This window comes from Melanostigma gelatinosum (assembly GCF_949748355.1).
Source record: "Melanostigma gelatinosum genome assembly, chromosome: 19".
Lineage (NCBI taxonomy): Eukaryota > Metazoa > Chordata > Actinopteri > Perciformes > Zoarcidae > Melanostigma > Melanostigma gelatinosum.
Genome location: NC_136652.1, coordinates 7,515,424 through 7,539,493, shown reverse-complemented (window position 1 = coordinate 7,539,493; position 24,070 = coordinate 7,515,424). Strand labels below are relative to the sequence as shown.

At 41.1% G+C, this 24,070-nt stretch overlaps 1 protein-coding gene across 1 annotated transcript; it reads left to right on the top strand.

Moving 5' to 3' along the window:
• The first annotated feature begins 12,502 nt into the window (after positions 1-12,502).
• On the top strand, positions 12,503-16,292 carry LOC306792888 (12-(S)-hydroxy-5,8,10,14-eicosatetraenoic acid receptor-like). Its single transcript, XM_079290249.1, has 2 exons — positions 12,503-13,338; positions 13,611-16,292. Exons 1-2 carry the CDS (start codon positions 12,781-12,783, stop codon positions 14,067-14,069), a joined length of 1,017 nt encoding a protein of 338 aa, XP_079146375.1. The 5' UTR covers positions 12,503-12,780; the 3' UTR covers positions 14,070-16,292.
• The last annotated feature ends 7,778 nt before the right edge of the window (positions 16,293-24,070 follow it).

The window sequence follows — 24,070 nt, the reverse complement described above, 5'->3', positions numbered from 1 at the left end:
CTCCTCTTGTACGGTAGTGTGGCTTTCTCTCTGACCGTTGGGGAAATCGACCATCTTCTCGCCTGACCTGGAGAAGAGACGACGACCCAGAAGGCACAATGAACAAATGACTTCTTTCAGGTTGTGATTAGGCCCCGTACAATGTTTTGATAATTAACAGAACCACAACGAGTTCATATCGGCATCTAAGAACAACATGAAGCTAGTAATTAGAGTTTGGCACGCTCACCAGACCTGAGTTTGAATATTACAGACACAGACGACAGATAAGATACTGTCAGACTGTAGAATAAGAGCATTTTTCCATTCCATCAACCAGACGTTAAGGGTTTGATATCAAAACTCCATGACGTCAGCGTCTGTCCTCTTACTGGTTACCTCACGGTGTCATTTATTCACGAGGAAAGCTCGTGTTCCATGGGTTCCACTGGCTTTCTGACCCTGCAGACACCCCGAAGCTGATACAATGAAATAAAGCAGCGACTTCAGTCTCACGGTGAGAGGTGAACGATGGTGCTGTCAGGGAAGATCGTCCTCTCGCTGCCGTCAGGCTCCAGATACTTGATGGTCTGGTCTGGAAATAGGATCTCTCTCTTCCTCCCAGGGTGTCGCGTCTCTGTTACAGAAGGAGAGACATTATGAATTAAAGGCGATGAGCTGTGGTCATATCGGGGCAAAGTCTGCAAATGTTTTCCATTGTCTGTTCGAGATGTTGGCCAACTGATACGTTACGTTGTCAGTTTGTCATTAAATCATGATAAATCGGGTTCGGTCGGTTCTATGATAGACGTTAGGTATTAAATATTCTTTCTATTTTTGGCGTTACATCTATATTTGGAAAGCCGTTCATTTAAACCTGCAATACCTGATATTTGTAGCCACAGGAGGGCAGCAGAAACAGCTTTGATACATCATTACCTGTTAAGGTGATTGATCTACTGTACATGGGGAACAGTTGCTTGTTTAGCAACATGATCATTCATTCCGAGTCGTCTTTGTGTCTACCTGATGAATGTGAGTCCAGTATGTTCTCTCTTTTACCTCCTGAGCTGCTAAGTACTCCATTATGTGGCACTAAAACTGTAAAGTAGCAGCCGGGGAAATTGACATACACAATCAAAACATAATCTGCCAAATCTGATGAGGTTTGGAGTCGCTTTCTTCCATTCTGGGAGAATTGTGAGCTTGGGGAAGCTTTGGAAACTTGACAGTGATCCATCCTCTCGGAATGCAGATGTAGCTCTTATGTCTACCATACAATGATATGTTGTCCAGTATGTAATTGATGTGATGTTATAACCTTGTATGTGTTTTGTGGGTGATTGTGCATCAGTGCGACTATTTCATGTCTTGCTACAATGTATCGTTGTGAATTGTCAAATTAAATTTTCAAGTCTAAAAATCAATAAATACATGTTTACAAAGATAAAAAAGTGGCAGCCGGAGAGCTAAACAAACTCACTGTAAGACCTGGTGAAGCCTCACTTTTATATCTGATACATTGTTGTTAAAAATATCAATTGTAGACGCTTTAAAGATGAGGACTACATGACATGAAACATAACACTCAAACAATGACAGATGTAGATTAGTCTGTCCAGGCGCTCTGTTACCAATCTGCTTGTTGGGGAAGTGAAAGACGTCCAGACCACTCGGGTGGGAGGTGTGTGTCGTCTGTGAAGCAGCATAGTAATACACCTGTAACACACATATACACATGATCCAAATCAGTAAATCAATATTAACATCTTTGTGTGATCAGGTTAATGCACAGAAATGAAAACAAACCATGAAAACATTTTTAAAAAAGAATCTTTACTTAAAACGTTATTAAACATGCATAAAGGTAACACAGGCAGCCACAGAGCTCACCACTTTGCCATCTCATTGGAGACAAGCTGCTCCATCTCGGGAGATAACGACATCTTCGTCAGTGCAAAATACTCATCTCTGAATTATTCTGAGGGAAAATTTACATATTCTTTAGGGACATTTTTTAATGATTATTATTTAAATCAAATATGATCCAAATTACCACTGAAAGAGCCTGAATCCTTGATTTATTTTAAATGTCAATACAGTTTTTTTTCTCATATTTCATTGACAACTTTAAGTTGCCCTTTAAGGTTAAATCAGGTTTGGGCAGTGGCCGGTACGGGAGCGTATCGACTTGCACTGCATACGCCTGTGATGAGGTCACCTTTTGTCCGTCCTCATAAATTATTGCCCGGGTGCTTCAAGACCACTTAAGTGTTATGTACTTGAATCATTTGATACCAACCAGATTTACACGGCAGTAAAATGAAAAGGACGAAGTAGCCTTGAGTGTGTGAGAGGCAAGGGCGTAGGTTTGGTTTCACATATTGAATCGGGGAGTGTAGGTGTCCTCCCCCCACAACATTTCCTGCATTTTAGTGAATTTTTCTGCAGCCTTTAATGGTGGAAAAGTATTTATTTATGATAAGGAAAACACTAAATTCAGGTGCCAGGTGATAATTCAAAATATAAAAATATAATGGAACATAATGCAGTAAGGCTCTCACACATTCTGCATTGTTTTAATATGTATTCTCCTGTAGATCATCTTTTCTTTTGCCTTTTCTTTTGTGTCTTTAACCTCTTTAAATGTGCATGTGGCACCTATTCACCTCAATGATAAATTAACTTTATTTAAATTCATTTATAAACTTCTGGAATGTAATAGCTCACATGTGTTTCAGCCTGTTAAACATTTTTATATCTGTGTACTCTGGGAAGTTGGGAAATAGTTTCAATATCTTGAGAAAAACATTGTAATATTACGAGGAATAAAGTCATAATATTTCAAGGAAAAAAAATCGGCGTGCCCAATAAAAGTGATACTAACAGAATACACTTTTGATAAGGCATACATCTCACTACTATAGGTCCGGACCTTGGTGACCTCACAGCTTGCTACAACAAAAAGCACATTTCTCTGCGCCGGTCAACAAGAGATTCTGCTCCTCAGTCTCTCTGTGCGTGTGCGATAGAAGATGTCGCAAACGACAATTCTGTCCTCCCAAAATATTGGTCTATATATACACTCCATATGCAAACCTACGCCCCTCTATTTATCTGAATGTCTGCACCTTATTCGTTATTTGGTATGAACAGAAAATGTTCCTAAACCAGTCTGTGTGAGGAGAGATATTTTGATTGTTTTTTGTCAGTGTGACATAAAATCAAATTAGATGGACAAAGGCGCACCACAAAACAGAGGTTTTGATTTGAACATGGTGCAGACTTTAATATGCAGGTATGCGAGATAAATAAATATATTAATAGATAAATAAATAATAATAGTTAAGTACAAATAAATATGTAAATTAATAGTAAGAGGGTCGATGAAGTCTGACCAAGTCTACCATTTTTTTCCTTTTGTCTCCTTGTATTTCGTTTTTTAAATCATGTTCTCAGGTGTCCTTGCCTTGGGCCGCCCCCAGTCCATTAGGAGTAAGTTATTATGTTTTATTATGTTATTTTTCTTTTTTTCTGTCATTTGAGGGGACCCAGCACTAACTCATGTCACCCCCATGATGTCAGTCTGGTCCAACAAACTGTGTGAGGAAGAGTTATTGTGGTTATCGCTGTGTATACTGAAGGGCACCACAATTCAGGGTCAAATATGACTGACAAACTATTAATCAGGATACATGGGGGAGATTCCATGTTGACGTGATTTGTGACCTGAAGAGAAGACGACCGTGTATATATTTGACCTCTGACTGAGCCTCCTGGTGCAGGGTGCGTGTGTGTGCAGCACATCGGCCGGCCTCTGGGCTGCACTGTGGCGTAACTGTTGGTTTCTCCCTCAGCTCAGAGTTTTCTCTCATCAGCTCCTCCAGCTGGCGTCGAACTTCAGACCAGTCACTCTCTCTCTCTCTGCCTGAACTGCTGCTGAAGGGCCTCCATCTGAGGGCCTGCACGCACGCACACACACACACACACACACACGCGCGCGCTCACACACACACACAGAGCTCTGGTTGTGACTCAGGTGCTGACTTGAAGGAGTGGGAGTCTGTTTGTAAATGTTTGCACAGATTTACATCATCCCGTGTTTAACCGCTCTGCAGCTGACGAGAGGAATCTCGATCAGGAAACAGCTTGAAGCTGATTTGAGTCAAGTTCCCTGAACCACCGTTTTCAGTTGGTCCTTGCGCAACACTCATCTCCTTTAGCCAATAATAGAATCACATTATCGCCATATTACATTTTTATTGGAGGAAAACATTTATAGATACAAATTAAACTATCGGTGTCAATGCACTGTCCATGCTTCGCTGTTTACTGACGTAGCTTGAATAAATTCGGTTTCAATTTAGTCTAATCTCACGATCTTCTAATGACAAAAATAAAACACCGCTGCTTTTTTTAAATAAAGAGATATCCTCAAAATCTTACAGTACACAAATAATATTCTAATTAATCAAAGTGAAAATATATGTTGATTAGATTGAGTCACCATAATTGAGACATTGTTGTTGTTGTTGAAATTGCTTTAGAGAGGTGTTTTGTTGTCCTACTTTATGGTCATTTGCTGTACAGAGAAGGGTTTCTGAGAAAAGCTTTTCAGGTTACAGGGTTTTTTTCCCAGCAGCACCCTGCATCACATGCATGACATCATCTACAACAATTGCACAATCTATTGTTATCCAGTGGAGGAAGGTGTCACATTTCCTCTTCAGACTCTTAATCCTTGTATTGAAATGCTAAAAGGGGTTCCTGAAAGCAAAGTTGAAGTACTGCTTTCAAAGAGCTCGTTTCCCACTAAATGCAAATGTTACACACCACCGGTGGTACCTGTTCTGTAACATACGCTACGCGAATAGGTGTGGCCGATATCTACGGCTTCAGGGAATACTGGAGGGAGCTTTGGAGAAATGCAGGATAGTAAATTATTACAGAGGCGAGGCTCTGACAGGGCAGCGCTCCTCCATCATGTCAATGAGCAACTATCACATGTGTGTATGCAGCTTGGCGAGGAGAGGTGTGAACTGCTTGATGGTTTGTGGTCGTGAAACGGGCCAATAAATGTCATGAGAAAGGCGAAGGCTTTCTGTTGAGCAACACTGCAGCAAAACAGCTGACAGATCAATGGTTTTTTTTGCAGCTTGAGTGATATGCAGATGTTGTTTTATCTTTTAATTAGAAGAGACATTAGTCTACTTCCCCTACGTCTGGTTTGACACCGATGCTAAACTCACACTGCAGGCATTGGTGCTCAATTCTGATTTATTGCTCTGATCTGATTTATTTTTGTTTGGCTGTTCACATTATTTTTCTAATCTGGCCAATATCAGATTCCAGGGTGAACTGGTCCCGACACATTATGGCTTTTTGTGGAGCAACGGCTGCTGCTTCTGTACGGACGCAGAGTCGCAGCGGTGGGATCGTGTCGCGAGTGGCTTCACTGAAACAGATTTTATTCAAAATGTCATGATGTCAAGGGCCAGTTACATTGAATTCCTGTGTGGGGCTGTTCAGACAGAGGTTGCATTAGGACCACATATGAAAGTGGTCCAAAATATCTGATTTCATTTGATTCTAATCAAATGAGCTGAGTCACAGCTTGGGGGAGCTTCTGCCTGCAGTCTGCACGAAGGCCGAGACACATTTCCTCCCACCCAAAAAACTGACCTGGACTTCCCCGGTTTCCAGTTTGTGCAGAATGTGTTGATTCCTCACGTCCTGGCTCCGTTCTCTGCTCACCTCATCGTTCTGATCCGCTCCTTCTCTGCATATAAACACAGGACACAGAGTATAGCTGAGGCTGATGGGAAATATATCAGTTTCGCAAAGTGTTTTTGGTCATAAATTATTGGGACAAATTTGAATTGACGGCGCTGGATTAAGAAGTCAGTCATCACTAAAGTTATTCATTGTCTGTACCAAATTTCATTTCAATCCATCTCATAGTTTAGCAGGGTATTTCGAGCCAATCCTCTTCCTCCATTGAGAATCAGTACACTGTAAAACTGTTGATACAATGTCGCTGAATTACTGAAACAGGTCAATGGCATTTTTTTATTAAGTCTGCATATCATTTCCTGTCTGTGCTTTCTCTAAAAGGAAATAAAAGATATGATGATAAACCAGAAAGGAAGCTAAAACTTGCTTAACTGATGAAAATGATACCAACCTACCTCCCGGGCCAACGCTGCATTGCTAGATGTGGAATAGATGTTAAAGAATCGATTTTGCATGCTATAAGAATATCAGTTTTTACCTGAGAAATCCCCTCGATGTTCGTGCCCTTTTCGTTACGCTAGGTTCCGCCAGGTTTCCTTCTTGGTTTCGGTGAGTGTGTCTTCAACATTCTCTGAGCCCCTAGACATAAAGAAATACACAAAGGTCACGTGTAAGAGGCAGATGGAAATTGCCCACTTACAGGTGATCTGTGCTTGAAATGATCAGTCATGTGAAGTAATAATAAACAGAACACAATTATGGGTGGAGCAGGACTTAAAAGTTCACAATTATGGCTTTTCATCAAACAATCAGCATGGAACACAATTTTCTAAAAATAACTAAACCCTGGGGGGAGCCCCATAAGAATCTTAAGATGCAGATCCAAACAAAACCAGTGCAGAATATATGTTATAATAATAACCTGGGAGGATTTTCATTGAACTAAATGTCTGATGAGTCACAATCTATCGTCGCCGAATGAGTTATAGGCTCAAAGGCTCATAGGCCCATTGTGGGGCTTGAGCCTATGGCCCACTGTTGAAAGCCCTTATAATTGCAAGATGATGAACTGGGTGTACGTGGCGATCATGGACGTAAAAATAGAGCTGGAAAAAAAAAAGTACTGATTTACAGACGTCACTTTCCCAACGTCAGTCTGTGAGAAAAGGTCTGAGCGACGGATCTGGAAGTTGTAATTCCACGGTTTGGCCACAATGTCAGATTTTACTTTCAAGCTCAGCGCTCTTCCTGGGGGCTGTGACATTCCCGGGGGGGGGGGGGGGCAGCGACATCATGAAACACACCAGCGCTTATCAGCTTAACAGAGATCTTGGAAATTGCAACTTTAAACATACGTTAAAATTACCATTAGAAACCCCCTGAGATTCATCATCTCTGTTGGAGCTGGACGAGGAGGATTGTTGCTGATCCTGTTTCTGGATCTCCGGGAACATCCGTTCCTTCTCAGACTCGTTGCCATAATCAGCCTCCGGTAGATATAAATGGGATTCCTGGAGGCCGAGGCAGGGTGGAGGGACTGGGAGCTTGGGAAACTGGTGACACTGGGAGGGTGGGTTATTTTCATCATCCCCGCCACTACCATCACCACCAGTCGTGCTTCTTGTGGTGGAATGTGTGGGAAATGTGCTGCTTCTCAGAGGTGTTGGGACTTGACTTGTGTCAAGACAGAAGCACGCTGTTGTTGTAGCAGCTTGCTTCTGACCTTTAACCCCGTTTGAGCCCGCGCTGCTTCCCGCTCTCGAATTGCTGCACTGGCAAAGATGAGAGTGTGTTTTCTTTTCATCGCAGCATGTGGAGAGAGTTTCCATGTTAAAGCTTGAGACTCTCGCCATGTGGTCGTCCGTGATCTTAAAACGAACAATAACTTCCTGATTTCTCCAGGCCCGAGGGGAAACCCTGTTGTCCTTCATAGGGGGGCGGGTGTTGAAATGGTGCACTGAGTTTGAGTGATACGCAGCGCTGGGATGTTCGGGTGTCCACGCGTGTGTGTTGTTCTGCTGCAGGGATTGTTCACACGGGAGTTCTCTTTGGACTTTCTCTCTTGTGATTGGCCACGTTTATCCTCTGTGCCTGTTGTTGCAGGAACATGAGGGATACGTTTTAGTTGGATCGGTGGAGCTTCAGGTTGGGGCACGAGGGGAGTGTTGCAGTGGGTTTGTTCTCGGCTGCAGACCTGAACCGGAGTCTGGATCTCCGTCGGGGTCCTCCTCTGGTTGCACTCAGCGGTCTGGCAAAAGTCTCGTGGAGTCCCAAACTCTCGGCCATGATCCGGCTGAAAGGTCAAAGTCTGGAAGGTTTCAAGCTGCGACGCTTCGTCTTTAAAGACAGCGGACGGGGAAGGGGAGCGACTGTGGATGCCAGAGGTTAACTTCCCGCCGGGCCGCTGCCGGCCGAGGGAAGCGCTCCTCTGGGCCTCCTGCTGATCGGTGAACTTCAGATTATTTCTGTCCATCTTGGAATCGCCCTCACCCGCCCGCAAGAAGTAGCGCCTCTCTGTCAACCTCACCATCCCACTGAGGTTCTGAAACATAAAAGATCGAAGAAAAATCATTTCAGAGTCACGTGCACATGTTGATGTTGGTGTTTATTACCGTGCTTTATAGAGGTTTTCTGCCCAATTGGGCAACTAATAATTTGATGGTGAGAATGTTTTTGGGCAGCCTGGAATCATTTTTTTTGGTTTTCCTCTCCTTTAATTAACATAATTGGGATTTAAAGAGCAATAGAGCACACAGTGACACAATAAAGACATGAAAACAAATGACCGAAATTGTTTTATTTCCGTTCAATACAACTCGACTGAAAATGTTTTCCATATTCATATTTTTTTATTCGGTCCCAGCTGTGTGAAATTCTTGTAAAAGCAGATATATTTGTTGAAATAAAAGTGAAGACGTTTTTTTAATGTTTAATCCAACAGATTGGTGAATATTTTCAGTCCCACTCGATGCATTTAAAGAACAGCAATGCAACTTTATTCTGTAACAGTAATACATCTTTGCATTCGAGTTTTGGTGATTTGATATGTTTTTGTCATCCAAGTGGTGTCTAATCTGCCACTTCCTCCGGTACTACTGTACATACAATGCTACTATGGAATATACCTGCAGCTGCTTTGGCTCAGAGACTTCATGCACTCTCAGCTGCTCCTCCACACACTCCCTGAAGATCAGCGTTAAAAGAACATTTAAAGTGACATTTGGAAAAGAAAATTACCAAATCATATCAAAGCAGAGTTAATGTAACAAAGAAGTGGCACACGTGTTCTACCATATAGTGGGTTTACGAGTCACAACCCAAAAAACCCTCCAGAGCTGTAGGGCAGCCGTCTGAGTACCTGTCTGCAGGGTTGGCACACTGGGTCCTGGTCTCTGTCTACAGTCTGGTCGGCCTCTGTGGTGGTAGGCAAGTGTCTCTGGTCTGCCGTCTCGTCTTTGGATCGAAATGCATCTGAGTGGGAGACAATTTATACACAGTACTGTATATGATGAGGATATGTGACCGGATGAGTGCCAAACATTTCAGCCTGCTGTGAGATAGTACGGATGACAGTTAGAAAGAGTCGGAATGAGTGATAGCAGAAGATACCACTTCACAGGGAGTGTTACTGGAGTCACAAGTGGGCGTGACAATCTGAGGACACTCGGCTGATTGTTGAGCTGTCTGACCGGCCTCTGATGCTGCAAAGCTGCACTTGTCACGAGTCCTGCTGGATTCAAGAGCCATGATCACGTTCCTTTAGGCTAATAATCACTGTTCATTTCAATCACTAAAAAATGTACCGATGAAATATTACATTTTAATGAGAGCTAACACAAAGAACTTTCAGTTTGGGTTGATTTTGGCGTTCCCTGCAGATAAAAGCGGTGGTGTTTGGAAAACCTCTCATTCTAGAGCAGCAGGGTCCGACAGTTTCCCCCGAGCGGTCCGGGAATCGCACCAGATGACAGACATTAAGAATAACTACGTAAAAATAGACCATATTCCTGCTGATGGTCTCGTTTGTTTATGTCGGTCATATGGACCTCATCGTTTTGAATTGAGGATGTCTTCATAACCAGTTAAAAGTTCCTCACAATAACTTTAAAATGCAATGTTTATCATTGTAGTCGTACATGTTCTCAATGAATGTATATCATCAGTTTCTTCTTCTGAAATTGGAAACAGACAACTCATTTTATAGCCATGACAGTTTGCAATCAACATTTACTTCAAACTGATGCGTTGAAGCAAAGAAACAAAAAGTATCTTAAAAAAAACCGACAACAGTCACCTTATCTGTGTGCTGTTTATTCACAGAATAAAGATGAAGAACGCGATATGAACTTCATCATTGTGGTAAGTCTTATGAGCCAACTTTGCAAAATTTAAATCTGAAAGCACAAAAACAACAGGGGCAGTGTGACAGCAACTGCAGGTTTTATTGAATATAAATAAGAATGAGCTGTGGTTTGCTGAACTTTTAACATCTTACACTCGTTTCTATTTCTGTGCCGTGTGGTAGCAAGGATACACTTTGTTGACACGTTGATCTACATTGAAGAAAATGTCACAGTAATTACATTTTTTTATAATATCCACAGCAAAAATATCCAAAGTTCTCATGAGAAGCGAGGTAACTTATAAATCGTGTGTGTGTGTGTGTGTGTGTGTGTGTGTGTGTTCCCAGTTTGATAGATAATGAGGGATAAGGTGTTCAGATACAACCTGAAATTGCCTTACTATCAATCCTAGTCACTAAACTAATCCTGCAGGTAGATAGTGAGTGTCGCTGTGCTACTGAGCGCCGGCTTGCTTTGATTATACCTTCATCCACTGCGTAGTTCACTGAGTAACCCAATACACAATTAAATCATTGTCGGAGGAATGTGGACAGGAGAGGGCGGGAGGTCAAGGATCAGAAAAAGGTACTCATCTGACAAGGTCAAGTCTAAGGACTGGGTTCCACCTACAAGGATTAATTCAATCTCAGATTAGTTCTAATCAGAGTTTAGTAAAGCTAGGTTTAAAATGAGTAAATCCAAAACTAACCTCTGTCTAGTAAATCCAAGTTTCAACCAAAATGGGGAATGAATGTTTGCCCGAATTTATGAAACTGTAGCTGTTGCAATCTTTGCTCGAAGCTCGTTGTAAAGTCAGTGAGTTAGCCTAACGTTACTCATTAAGGTTTGGCAGAGAAGCTCCAATTTGAGAAAAAAGTTATTGCCGAGTTAATGCAACACTGGCAAAATGATGGAAGATAAAAAAACGGACAACAGCACAGTAAGGAAAGCAACTCTTGACACAATGAGGAAAAAATGAGAATCTTGGTGTTTTTGCTGAACCACTGTCTTGAGAGAAACTCAGCAGCATCATAAACTTAACTGGGTGGAATCAGTCTTTCAATTTTCTTCTTGGAACTTGATCTTTTGCTCAATCCATTTCATAAAGACAGTCATTCTAAAAGTGTTAAATCCTCAAGTGTAACTTTAAGTTTAATAGCTGGATCACATTTCAAACTACAGTTGACAGTTTCGGTGCAGCAGAAATTGAATTTAATCTAGGTTTAGAGTCAATTCTAAACTGGCGTTTGAATATAATCTTCCTTCTGTCTGAGCTATACTTTTAAAGTTCGGTGCAACATGATTAAAAGTCAAACCCTGATTTAATCGGGGAGAAAAAATGAATCCCTGCTGGTGCAAGCCGAGACAAGATATAATTAATTAAATCGAGCATTCCAGTCGCTCAGAATAAATCTTAACTCCCAGATCAAAGTCAACATGAATCCTCCCAAGCAGTAAAACCGTTCAATGACATGAGAGAAATGAGTTATTTTATTGGTACTTAAACTGATGATGATTTTGACATTTCATGCGTCTAGTCTCGAGTCTACGTGCCGCTTTAAAAATCATGATTTTGGAGAGAGCTCACGTCTGTAAAAACCTGTTTGACTCCATCGAGCTGCCTGAACTTGTAGCTGCAGTTGAGAAGGAGCTTGAAGCATGCAAAGTTCGAGGCATGCAGAGTTGAGTGTGAGGCCTAGGACTAACCCCCCTTCTCCTCCTCCCTTAGGACGCGACATTCCATGCAACCTCGTCTACTTTTCCTTACAGAGTAGAAGACATTGACAGTTGCGCTATGTCCATCTCCTCGTGCCTACACTTACATCCATCATCAATTCCCAGGGATCCACATCTGCGTACTCTAAGGGGGAATCTTTCTCGGGATATCTCCCGTTTTTTAAGCATTTTTAGCATCCGCTAAGCTGCAAAACGCGCTCAAAGGCTGTCCATTATGAGAAACAGTAAGTCAATTCAGTAGCTTCTGGGAATTACCCTCAGAGTAGCAAAATGGTAAATTCTCATAGTTTGTGCCAGGGAAAAAGCAGTATGTTTCACAAGAACATGAAATGATTCCGCAACAGTTTTTGTTCACACCACTGATTGGCCGCCTGTCTAAAGTCATATCACCTCGAGGGTTCTTGTCGGGGCTTGTCGGTGCTTGACCGTGGCATGCAGACTTTGCTTCCATCTCAAAAGAAACCTCGCCACGCTTGTGCTTCGCTCGATGTTTTATCAGTTTCCTGTTAAGAAAAACAGAGTTTGGTGTACTTGTATTTAAAATGTGACAGGCTGGTATTTGTTCCTTGTCAGCCCCACAGTAGAAAAGCAGCTGGTGACTCACCTCCTCGGGCTACAGAAGAGGCGGAGCCACAAGCACGGGGCTGAACTGCAAGGCAAACTCAAAGAAGCTGTCAAGCATTTACTCTGCACACCAGGAGGAACACTTCCAGACCTGCTACTGGCACTCACAAACCAGGACAGTCAACCCTGCATGACTTCGGACAACAGAAACACACACGAGGACTAAAAGAGAGATCTTAAACATCAAAGAGGATTCAAACTGAAGACCGTGAAGAAACTTGTTTGGCGGGTTTTTTTCTTTTTGTGTGTGGGGGTGTGTGTTCCTGTGTGTTTGCCTGGTGAGATTTAATGTGAGAAGTGTTTACATTGTCAGTTTAAGTGGGAAAACACTTCGCTCGTTCTGGCTTCGAATTCAGATTTAATCATGAGCTATTCCACTGCTCAAATGACAAACACCTCTTCACCTGTTAACGAGGTTGATGACGACTGCAAGGCCGAGTTCATTGACCTGTACAAATTCTACGCGGCCGTCATGATTGTGATTTTCATCCTGGCCCTGCCTCTCAACGCGTCCGTCCTCCACCTCTTTATATTCAAGCTGAAATTCTGGAAATCCAACACCAACAACATCTTCCTGTTCAACCTGGTGCTGGCTGACATTCTCCTGCTCTTCTGTTTGCCCATAAAGGCATACAACTACATCCAAGGGGAGAGGAGGAGCACAAACGACACGGTGTGCAAGGGAATGCTCTTCATGTTGTTTTTGAACCGCGGGGCCAGCATTGCCTTCCTGGCGGTGACCTCCATCGACCGGTACTTCAACGTGGTGCACCCCGGTCGCAAGAATCTCCTGAGAGCTCTGAAGAAATCTCCACAGATCTCTATCGTCATCTGGCTGCTCCTGCTGCCCCTCACCATCCCGACCATGCTCAAGAACTTTGACTGCTGCAACAGCTACGATCCCAACTCTACTTCGAGGGAGGTAATGTTTTCCCCGCTGAACGTGTAATATGCGTAACTTGTCGCTACGCGTCTGTCTTCCAATTTCTCGCTTTTTCACCTCCACATTTCACTGCAAAAACCTAAATAAGGCAGCAGCTGGCTGGAGGCAGAACGCCAGGAGATCGCCCGAGAGTTTCCTACTTGCTGTTTTTGAAATACACATTTTGGGGACACAATGGCCAATCATGAGTGAGAATTTGTTGTTGACGTGAATGACAAATTAAGATGATCCTCTTTCTTCTGATTTTGTAGGAGTTGGTGGACAGTATGCGAGAAGCGGTCTTCTTTTCCCAGATTCTCATCCCGTTCTTCATCCTGGTCTACTGCACGGTGCACATCGTCAACCGGCTCAGGAAAAAAACCGTCGGGGACAGGACCAAGCTGAGGAGAGCAGTGTTCCTGGTGACCTCGGTCATGGTGGTCTTCTCCCTCTGCTTCCTCCCCTGCACCATAGCCAGGGTGGTTCTGCTGATCTCCCGGGTCCAACTGTGGTCTAAAGCCTCGCAGCAGAAAGCTGCCGCGGCCTTTGACGGCCTCATGATCCTCTCCTACTTGGACTGTCTGCTGGACCCGCTGGTCTACTGCTTCTGCAGCACCAAGTTTAAAGGTCTTTACCTCTCCACTTATTTCCCGTTCTTAACGAAAGGCGATCAAGTGCCGGTGGAGAGCTCAACGGGAAACACGCAACCTAGGCGCAATAATGTCATCTGAAATGGGAACGCGGAGGCTGTTTGTCTGCGGGGTGACACCCGTGCGATCCAAAAGGATACTACCTGAGACTGACAGTGCGCCCCCAAACATGTTTTTACTTTATGAAAAGGGACTCTGAAGGCGCTATGAAGACAAGACGTACAGATGTTATTTAACTTCCTATTTTCTATTGACTCTTAATGTAATAATCTTGATGATTTTCATTCAAATAAAAAGGCAGGTAAGTCACTATCCATCGCCGAGTGAGGTAACACATTGGTAACTGATGAAAAAAGGAGGTTGCATTTGCAGGATTTCAAACTGACATTACTTGATCGAGATCCAAAACAACACCTGCAACTATACAGCTTATCCCCATAGGTGCACTAAAAATCAAATCGTCAAATCGTCTCCTGATAGTCTAGAATATATTCATGTTGGTGGATTGTATTTCGTCAAACTTTTCTTTTTTCAATGGGATTGCCCCTCGGGCCAAAGTATGCACATCTGTTTTTCTTTTCGTCTTGGACAGCGAGTAGTTATGACGATGAAAAAATCCTTTCAACTGTTGGAGGCGGGTGAGAAAAAGAACAGGACTCTTATCTGGTTTACGCAACCTTTATCTAAGCCTCACACGAGACAAGTGTTAGTGTTTAATGCCATCAGTTAAGGCTAAATAAATATAACCATGTCACCCGATAGTGTTGTGAAATTGTGTCAAATACATTTTTTATGAAGCTGTACATGGTGAGGATTTCCAAACCAAGGGAACTAAGGAGGGGAGGGGTATGACATGTGTCCATGTAACTGACTCCAAAATAGACACATATTTTGCTATGGTCGGTCCCCTAATACACAAGACTTAACCCTTAAGGCCCATACAGGAAGTCGATGGTTAATGTTGAGTGCTGCACATATTTTCTGTGTGGGACAATTTTCTTGTCTTGTGGTTTGAAGAACCCACTTTGACTTTGGATTGTCCTGAATCCAGCACAGAACATACCTCAATGTAGCACAATGTAGAATTCCTCTTACAATATTAATCCTGAATCATGCCTTGAACCAGATAAAAAAACCCCACTTTACTCAGACTTATTCCCATCAACTCCATTGAGTCATCTGGACTCACCTTGATGATGTCATCAACAGTAACAGCGCAGTGAGTGATCTGTCTGTGTCTGTTGATCACTGTCGGGCTATAAATAGGCTCATTTAAGACTCATCCGTGTGTTAAAGATCCCTCATTGTGTATCATAAAAGTCGTCACTTGTTATTCGTAACAGCGTTGTTTGAAATGGTGAAATGCTGCAAGAACACAATGATACATTTGTGCAGTGGGATGTTAAGCAATTTCCTTGTAACGTTGAATTTATCATAAAATCTGATTCATCAAGTGGGAACACAACAGAGGAAAACCCCCGTTTGGTGTGAGGGGAAAAATAAATAAAAAGAGGCTAGTGCTGGTGGAAGATCCCCAGCTCGACAACTTTAAAGTAGATTAAAATAACGTTATTAATGTGGTTACCTGACTAAAAACTAGAGGAGCACTGCAAAGGCCAATCTGCTAGAAAAATGTAATGGGTTCTTCCTTGGCCCACGCTACATGAAAATAAACAGGGCAGTAGTTCTTCCTTAAGCCTGCTGACAAAGACAAAAAAAACAAACCCAAAAATATGACCTCCTTTGCAGAGGTAACAAGACCGATGCATACTGAACTGAGGGTCACAAACAAGCGAAGAATTGCATATATATACATATATACATATGTATATATATACACACAATCCCTTCATCCCTGAAAATGTCACATCTGTGTGTCTAAGTGTGTGAAAACCTGACAAATATTGACGGAGTAAAGAGAGGAGCAGATGGTTTGAACTCAGGTTTCATCGCCCCATAACACAGATTCAGTGTAATAGAAGGAGTTATTGACTTGATAAACATCTTCTGAATTCTTATGATTATTTTATATATATATATCTATATATGAATCTATATATTTACATAATGTGTTCCGGATATATTATAAGATATGTTTTATTATTATTATATAAATGTCACTCATTTAGGTGACGTTGTCAGTATAAGAATGTTTGTCATTTTGGGAACAGAAAAGTTTAAAAGAGCAGGGATCACATTGTATGACTGTTTGATAGGTGGCATTGTGTAAATACTTGTCTTGTCTTTTATGTGTTTTTACTACTGCTGTAATATGTGAATGTATAAAAACATTTTTTTTTTATCTTCATTTGTTATCGTACATTTCTGCAGACTGATCCTTTATCTTCTTTCTGGTCGGAAAATGAGGTTGAAATGAAACTTGAAATATGTAGAGATCATATCAAGTTTTATAATGCAACAGCATCACTCCGCCGTCACACACACATCCCCCACGAAGTCCAGATATGAGTCAATATGCACTTAAGCAATCTTAAAAAGTTCTGTTCTGATAAAGATTGGGTGTGGTTCTGATTATCGGCATTGTGTCTGAAAAGCTAACAGTCTCAGAAACAAGTGCTGCCTTCAGTCTTAAAGCTACAGATGTCTCATCTAAGCGTAATTATTAGCATATATATATATATATATATATATATTATATGTATATTAGTGCTGGGCAATGATTCAAATTTTTAATCGCATGATTGTTATGCGCAAAGTTCAATAATGAATTAAAAAGTAGTGTATTGCGCACTTTTATTTTAAAAGTACTGCTATATGAACAAAAGTGCAATAACGTTTGGTTTGCAAACACTTTAAACAAATAAGGTGCTTTATAACAGCAGTATTCCCTTTACACAGCAGCAGTTATAACACAGTTATAATGATTCTGATAATAGATATTCAGCCGGTGTTCACAACTTTAGTTTCATGTGTGTAACAGATGCAATTTGAAATTTACACCTTGAAAACGGAAAACTTATCTACGTCATGTTTTTTTCCTTTTTCATGTTTGATAAATTCTCAGTTGCGATAACTAAATGATATGCTTATTATACATATTACAAACAAAAACACTTTAAAAACTCTAAAAAAATAATTGGAATGAATCATTTCTTGTTTGCTTTTTTTGGTATTTTGGTCAGACACATATGCAACGCTGATTATTATGTGTGGTATTTGTTATAAGTGTACGTTGGTACATAGAGGGTGATAAGAAGCTGTACATGGAGGGACTTAGGACCCAGGGGAATGTAGGTGAAGCTAAGGAACCTGGAGGGAGCCTGTACCATGGCAGTAACCTGCATGAGGAAGTTATGCTCATAAAGAGTTGCAGTGAAGAGCATATACATGTATATATATACATGTATATACATGTATATACATGTACATGTATATATACATATACATGTGTATATATATATATATATATATATATATATATATATATATATATATATATATATATATATATATATATATATATATATATATATATATGTGTATATATATACACACACACACACACACACACACACATAGACACACAGACAGACAAATAATTCCAATTGTGATACTTCCAGCATCCTTATACTCTATCTCACATCAGGTAAAGCATGTAGTAACATGGTATTTTGAGCCTTAAAATGTATTCATATGATTTTTTTTCTATGTAAGTAACAGCCATAAATCACACATTAACAGACAGAATGATAGCTAATACTAATTGTCGCTACTTCACAGGCAACATCAAATTTGCGTTCTGGTAAAATAAATAAACAGCAGCGGGCGATAAACCAGGTGTCATAGTGGTCATAGTGAAATGCAAAAAAAACATTTTGAAGTGTTTTAAAGTAAAACCACTATGAAGCATATCCGATTGAACATTTAGTCAATTACATTTTGAGTCTTTTTCAAATCGCCAAAGTCTGAACTTTTCAAATCCTACACGTAACACCACTCTCCACTCGTTAATATGAAAATGGGGTCAGATAAGAAGGCTTGTTTGGTCGGTGTTAATAGAGACGTAGTGTGTTGATATGGTTCTCAGCAGGCAGCAGCTGGTTCTTACCCTGGCTGGGACGTGTGGAGACGGGGTGATCCTCAGGCCATGGAGGAGGTGACACTGGGAAAACTGGAAACTGTGGGGCCACACAAAGAGGAGAAAAAGAAGACGTAATGAGACGTCTCAGATGTGATAGAGTTAGAAGAGCTAATATATATATATATATATATATGTATGTATTAGGGTGTAACGATACGCGTATTCGTATTGAACCGTTCGGTACGAGGCTCACGGTTCCGTACGCATGACGAACCGAATACGTTTGAATAAAAATAAATAAATAAAAATTTAAAAAAAAATTAAAAACCTTTATTTAACCAGGTGGTCCCATTGAGATTATAAATCTCTTTTGCAAGATGTAAGTAACAATACAAGATGCAAGCAAGATGTAAGTAACAATACTACATAACATTAAGGAGCAGTTTTTGTTTTTTATGCTCATGTGTTGCTAAGAAGACACCCCAGAAGATGGGTCACTCAGGTATAGTTCCATCATTGTTCAAAGTCAAAGAATAACTTCATGATGTTAGTTGTAATGAATAAATATATTTAAAAATCAAGTACATTTCTCTGGCATTTATAGTTTTCTACTGTACCGAAACGTACCGAACCGTGGCTCCACTGTATCGTACCGAACCCAACCGTGAATTTTGTGAACCGTTACACCCCTAATATATATATATATATATATATATATATATATATATATATATATATATATATATATATATATATATATATATATATATATATATATATATATATATATATATATGAACTGTGCGTAACACTTTTATAAATGGCAGGTGTTTCCAACATAATTCCCATCTTAAATGTGTTCTATATATAAATGGATGTTGACCTTATACTGCAATATAAACCATGATGCATCTTCAAAAATAGATCAGATGACTAATACACAAAAAAACGCACGTTATCTGACCCTGCAAGCAGAACATTTTTTTTTCCATCATCCATATTTGTAAAGTGTTTCCCCTAATATGTCCAGGGCTGTTGTTGAATCAGAAAGGAATTTGGGCTTGTTCTGAAGGAAAACACACATATTTAAGAACTCTCAGCGGAACATCTGGTTCAAGTTCACTTCTTTATTCAATCTTTATTAAAGCTGGCAGCCACCCAACCAATACATATAATCGCCTCCTGGTTTGGTCCTCACCAACTATCACACACATATCTGGCTCTTAAAGGGATAGTTTGGGGTGACGGTCGACATGCACTCACTCAGTTTGTAGAAACGGACTGGAGTACCAAAGCATATATCCATCGAACGCTTTAAAACACCAAAATTCCCCACAGTAACAATAACAGAGTAACTAATCGAGGCAGCGAGACCAGCTACTCCCGTGTTCTGCGAGGTGAAATTACAGTTTTTGTCAAAGTAGTCTTGTTGCTATAAAGAGAGCACAGATGCTTCACATTGCTGTGGTTTCTTTTAAGTGTCTAAAATGTGTTTTGCTGCTGCCTGGTCCACAGCAGTACATTTCTTAGTTTCCTTGCTGGTACTCCCGTCTGCCTCATCCACTGCAGCTAATACACTGACGTGCCTCACACAAAATTCAAACTATCCCTTTAAACCAGGGGTCTCAAACTCCCGGCCCGCGGGCCGAATCCGGCCCGCTACGTCATTTTATGTGGTCCGCGAATCCGCCAGCAAAAAAAAAAAAAAGTAAAACATTTTTTTTTATTATTATTTTTTTTAAGTTAGACTTGATAATAAAAATATCGCCATAGTCGAAATTATGAGATAGAAAGTCGAAGTTATGAGATAGAAAGTCATAACTATGATAGAAAGTCAAAATGATGAGATTGAAAGTCAAAATTATGAGATTAGAATGTCAAAATGATGAGATTGAAAGTCAAAATTATGAGATACTGAAACAGTCATAGAAGCAGCTCTTTGGCTGGTTACTGTACATTTAACATGGAAATGTATTGTGAGTACATTGAAGACTACTTTAAACTGTGAATGCAGAGAGTTATTTAACAATATGTTCCGAGTAGTTACATTTACAACCGGCCCTTTGTGGGCGACCATGATGCTGATGTGGCCCAGAGTGAAAATGAGTTTGAGAGCCCTGGTTTAAGATGTGATGCCCTAGACGGGTTTGTTTGCGCTGCTAGTCAGGGAACTAGGGCAATTAGATCAACCATGAAAGCTGATGAACTGTAATGACTGCCAGGAAGTCTGTGTGTGATGGTATGAGGTAGTGTAAATAGCTGTAGTTCTTATTATTGTTGACAGCGGCTAGCTTTGGCAGGGTTGGTATAGGTCGGGTGTATTGGGCAATTGTAATTATTAAAGCCTTTTTGGTTTCCGAGCCCATTTTACAGCTCTGCTAATGCAAACTAAAGGAAACAAACCCCTGCTTTAAACTCTTTCTGTCTGCTGCTTTGGTGTTGGCTGTGTAGTACACAGTGGGCTTATCAGAGCTTGTTGTGGAAACGGGCTGAGGTGAATAAAGAAATCACTATGAGTGAAACCATATTGATTAATGGTGCTTTAATGCAAAACCACTCTAAACATTTTTTAATGTATTATATTATATAAAAATTTTAATGAAACAGCTAGAAAGTTGATATACAAATGCGTCCTGATCAAGTACATTAGCAGCTGTAAAGTTCCTACCTTCTCAGAGATCAGTACGGGCTGCAAACCGATCCACCGCAACGGCACAAAGGCAGGAAACATCAGAGCTGTGAGGGAGACGGAGGCAGGAGATAAACAAGAACTAAGCCGATTAGAATGTGAAATAAGAAATGAAATATCTAAGAGATGGTGCGTGTGTATCTGTGTGTGTGTGGTGTGAGGAAACACAAGCAGAGTCCAAACCACTGGCCAAGAAAATGCTTCTTGGCATTCACGCTCATACTGATTATAATAAATTTAAGAAGTCTTCCAGAACACCGTGCTCTTAAGTGCAGACAAAGTAAACAACTGAGTGTCTGTATACCGTTGCCATCATTACTGGTGCTTTAAAAAAGAAATAAAAAAAAGGTACTTAAGAATGAGCAAGATGTCCTTGCGCAGGAAAGCACAGCGGCATTCATGAAGAAGAGATAAGTTCTCGTAGGTCTCTTTTTCCCCCTCATTGATATGGGGCACTGATAGCTCTGTGTGCATGTTATGCATGTACACATCACGCGTGATACAACGGATCAGTCTTTCGGCACCCTGTTGCGCAAGCACACAGTTTGTGTAATATTGTGAGCAATATGTAAAGCATATTTCATGCCACAAAGCACCGTATCTAGATGCTCTGGAATGTAAACAAAACTCATTTTCAAGATCCATGATTCAATGTGTGTGTGTGTGTGTGTGTGTGTGTGTGTGTGTGTGTGTGTGTGTGTGTGTGTCAGTTAAAGGTACATACAGGAGCATTCCGGCTGCGCCGTCGCTCACCTGCAGCATATGTTATAATGGGGCATTCTTTTAAAAGCTCACAGCTGATGCTATTTGCATTTGGTCGGTAATTGAACATGTTCTGTTGTAAATAACATGACATGAATGAGAATTATGAAATTATAATTAGTTTGCGCCACGCCCAGAAAATAAACACATCCCCACAACTTAGTAGACGTGTTTTTATTTTATTGATTGATTTGTTCTTTCACTATAAAGGTTAAGCAACTGTTGATGTGTTGTTGTGAAGAGCGCCCGTCTTCAATTATCAGATGGCACGTTGTTGTTTTTAGGTCACTTATCTACACCTTGCGTGTCTTTGTACTTCCTTTTGCTGCTGCAACACTTTCCTTGCCATGCACAGAAGTATATCCTGTGTTATCTTAATGCTTTGGACTGTTTTGTATTGTTTCTTGTATCTACCTTTAAAAGGGGTTTCAGGATCATGTCAACTGGAATCATCCCGTCATTTCAAGGGAGGAACAGTAAACAACATTTCCATGGAAGAAGTAGCAAATGTTGCAATGGCTATTAAAGGATGCAGTGTTGTGGTCGGGGGTGCAACAGACCAAATGCCTAAATGCACTCGCCGTGTTTGGACGCGTGTTCTGTTGCAACATTGCTCTTTTTGTGCAATTTTACATCACATCTGGGACAGAGTGTGACAAAGGAATAACACCTTGTCATGCTCTGTCTCAGTCTGTCCCGGACCTTTGCTTTCAGCAGACTTACCTTTTAGGAAAGTGAAGTCTCATTGTAAGTGCATGGCTTTACGGCACTTCATGTCAAAGTTTTAACGCATTATAGCATGTAGCTTTTTTTTAGGTGAAAGTAGTTCATATTTGACTTCAATGGAAAAAGATCAGAAGAGCTCATGAACAGATCAGAGAACAAGAGAACAGTGGAAGCTGCTTAACATCCTCCTGGATCCATTTTCTTTATCTTGTACGTATTCATTTTTGTCATTTGTATCGTCTGTACTGTCATTTTATGATGTAAGTCTATTCTGTACACATGGCATCTATTGCACGTCCATCCAGGGAGAGAGAGAGAGCCCTCGCCTCCTCTTCCCTGTTAAAAGGATTATTCTGTTGTTGGTTTTCAGCAAGGCTATCCTTTCTGAAGTGAGGGTTGCTCAGGACAGAAGGTGTCAAATAATGTGCAGAACGTAAAGCCCCTTGAGGCAAATTTGTGATGTTGGGCTGTATGAATAAAACTTGCTTGGCAAAGGCGTAAAAGGCTTTTTTAACGACAAACTAGAGAAACCGACAAACACCGAGGTGGGTTATTATTAAGATTTTATTTGTACAGGGACAGTTCACATTAATCGACAGCACACATTAATAAAAACATGACTGTAAATGTGACAGTGTTAGCTAAAAAAGCTAATTTTCAACCGTTGTCCCTGGGCACGGTGTTAGAAGCCGCTAAAAACATTTAAACATTTAAAAACTGTTTAAAAAGACAACAACACAAAAACAAGCAAACAGAGCTGTGCAATACAATCCTGCAGACACAGGATCAAACATGACAGACAAGCAGGCAGGCAGGCAGACAGACAGACAGGCAGACAGGCAGACAGGCAGACAGGCAGACAGACAGACAGGCAGGCTACATACGGACATGGCAGGCATGAGACTGTTAGTGCTGACACACCTGGTTGTTAATGAGCCAGGCTTTGAGGTTGTGTGTGAAGAACCTGTATGTGGTGCTCTGTCTTATGTGTGATGGGAGAGTGTTCCAGGTGACGGAAGCTGTGACAGAGTATGATAGCTGGCTAAACTTGCTTCTCCTGCCTGGGACCACTAGGTCCCCGCGAGCTGTTGCTCTGGTTGAGACATCACTTCGCCCATGTTTGCCAATCCGCTTTGAAAGAGGACGTAGTCGAGGACAAAATGACTTCAATGGCAACGTCATTCTACCATCATTCATGCCCACAGGGTGTGATCCAACAGCGCTATTCCCCAGAACACTTAGACCTAAGGATGTTATCGTCACCTTACCCAAGAATAAAGACATGTGCAGACATGATGGTTGAGCATCGACAGCCACCTGAGGAATTTCCCAAGCCCTGGGAAAACCTTGAACGGTCAGGTTTCCAGTCAGCACTTGTGTGTAATACAGAAACTGTTAAGAGCACGGCACTATCTCTCATCTGCCAAATCGAAAATGCCAACGCTCTTAACGTGTTTTTAATGTGAAAAGCTTTTCTTCCACACCACGCATCTCTCTCTCATCTAAGTTAAGCACCATGTCTTCAAACCACACCTCCAGCTGACAGAAGAAAAAAAAGATTCTTCCTCTCTGAAGGATCTGCGGCAGCCTCTCACATTAAAAGGGCTTACAGACTCACAGGGTCAGGGGGTTTTCTCCACTCTACGTTCAGTACTTTTCTTTTAAGGCTCATGCTTTGTTTACGGTGCGCGTTTCCTCGTTTTGGCCGAGTTAGAGCTCTGGAATCACTGTGAGGCTCTCACACTGTTGACTTTGACGGATCACAGTGAGATCCCATTGCTTTGGTATTACATTGACTGTGATTTATTCTACTGCTGCAGAAATAGTGCCGCTTCAATGAATGCTACGCCCTTCCCAGCAAAA

Excerpts from the sequence above, each read along its gene's own strand:
- LOC306792888 (XM_079290249.1), top strand. The coding sequence starts at position 12,781 with ATGAGCTATTCCACTGCTCAAATGACAAACACCTCTTCACCTGTTAAC. Across the intron at positions 13,339-13,610 it reads CCAACTCTACTTCGAGGGAG|GAGTTGGTGGACAGTATGCG; the intron begins GTAATGTTTTCC and ends CTGATTTTGTAG.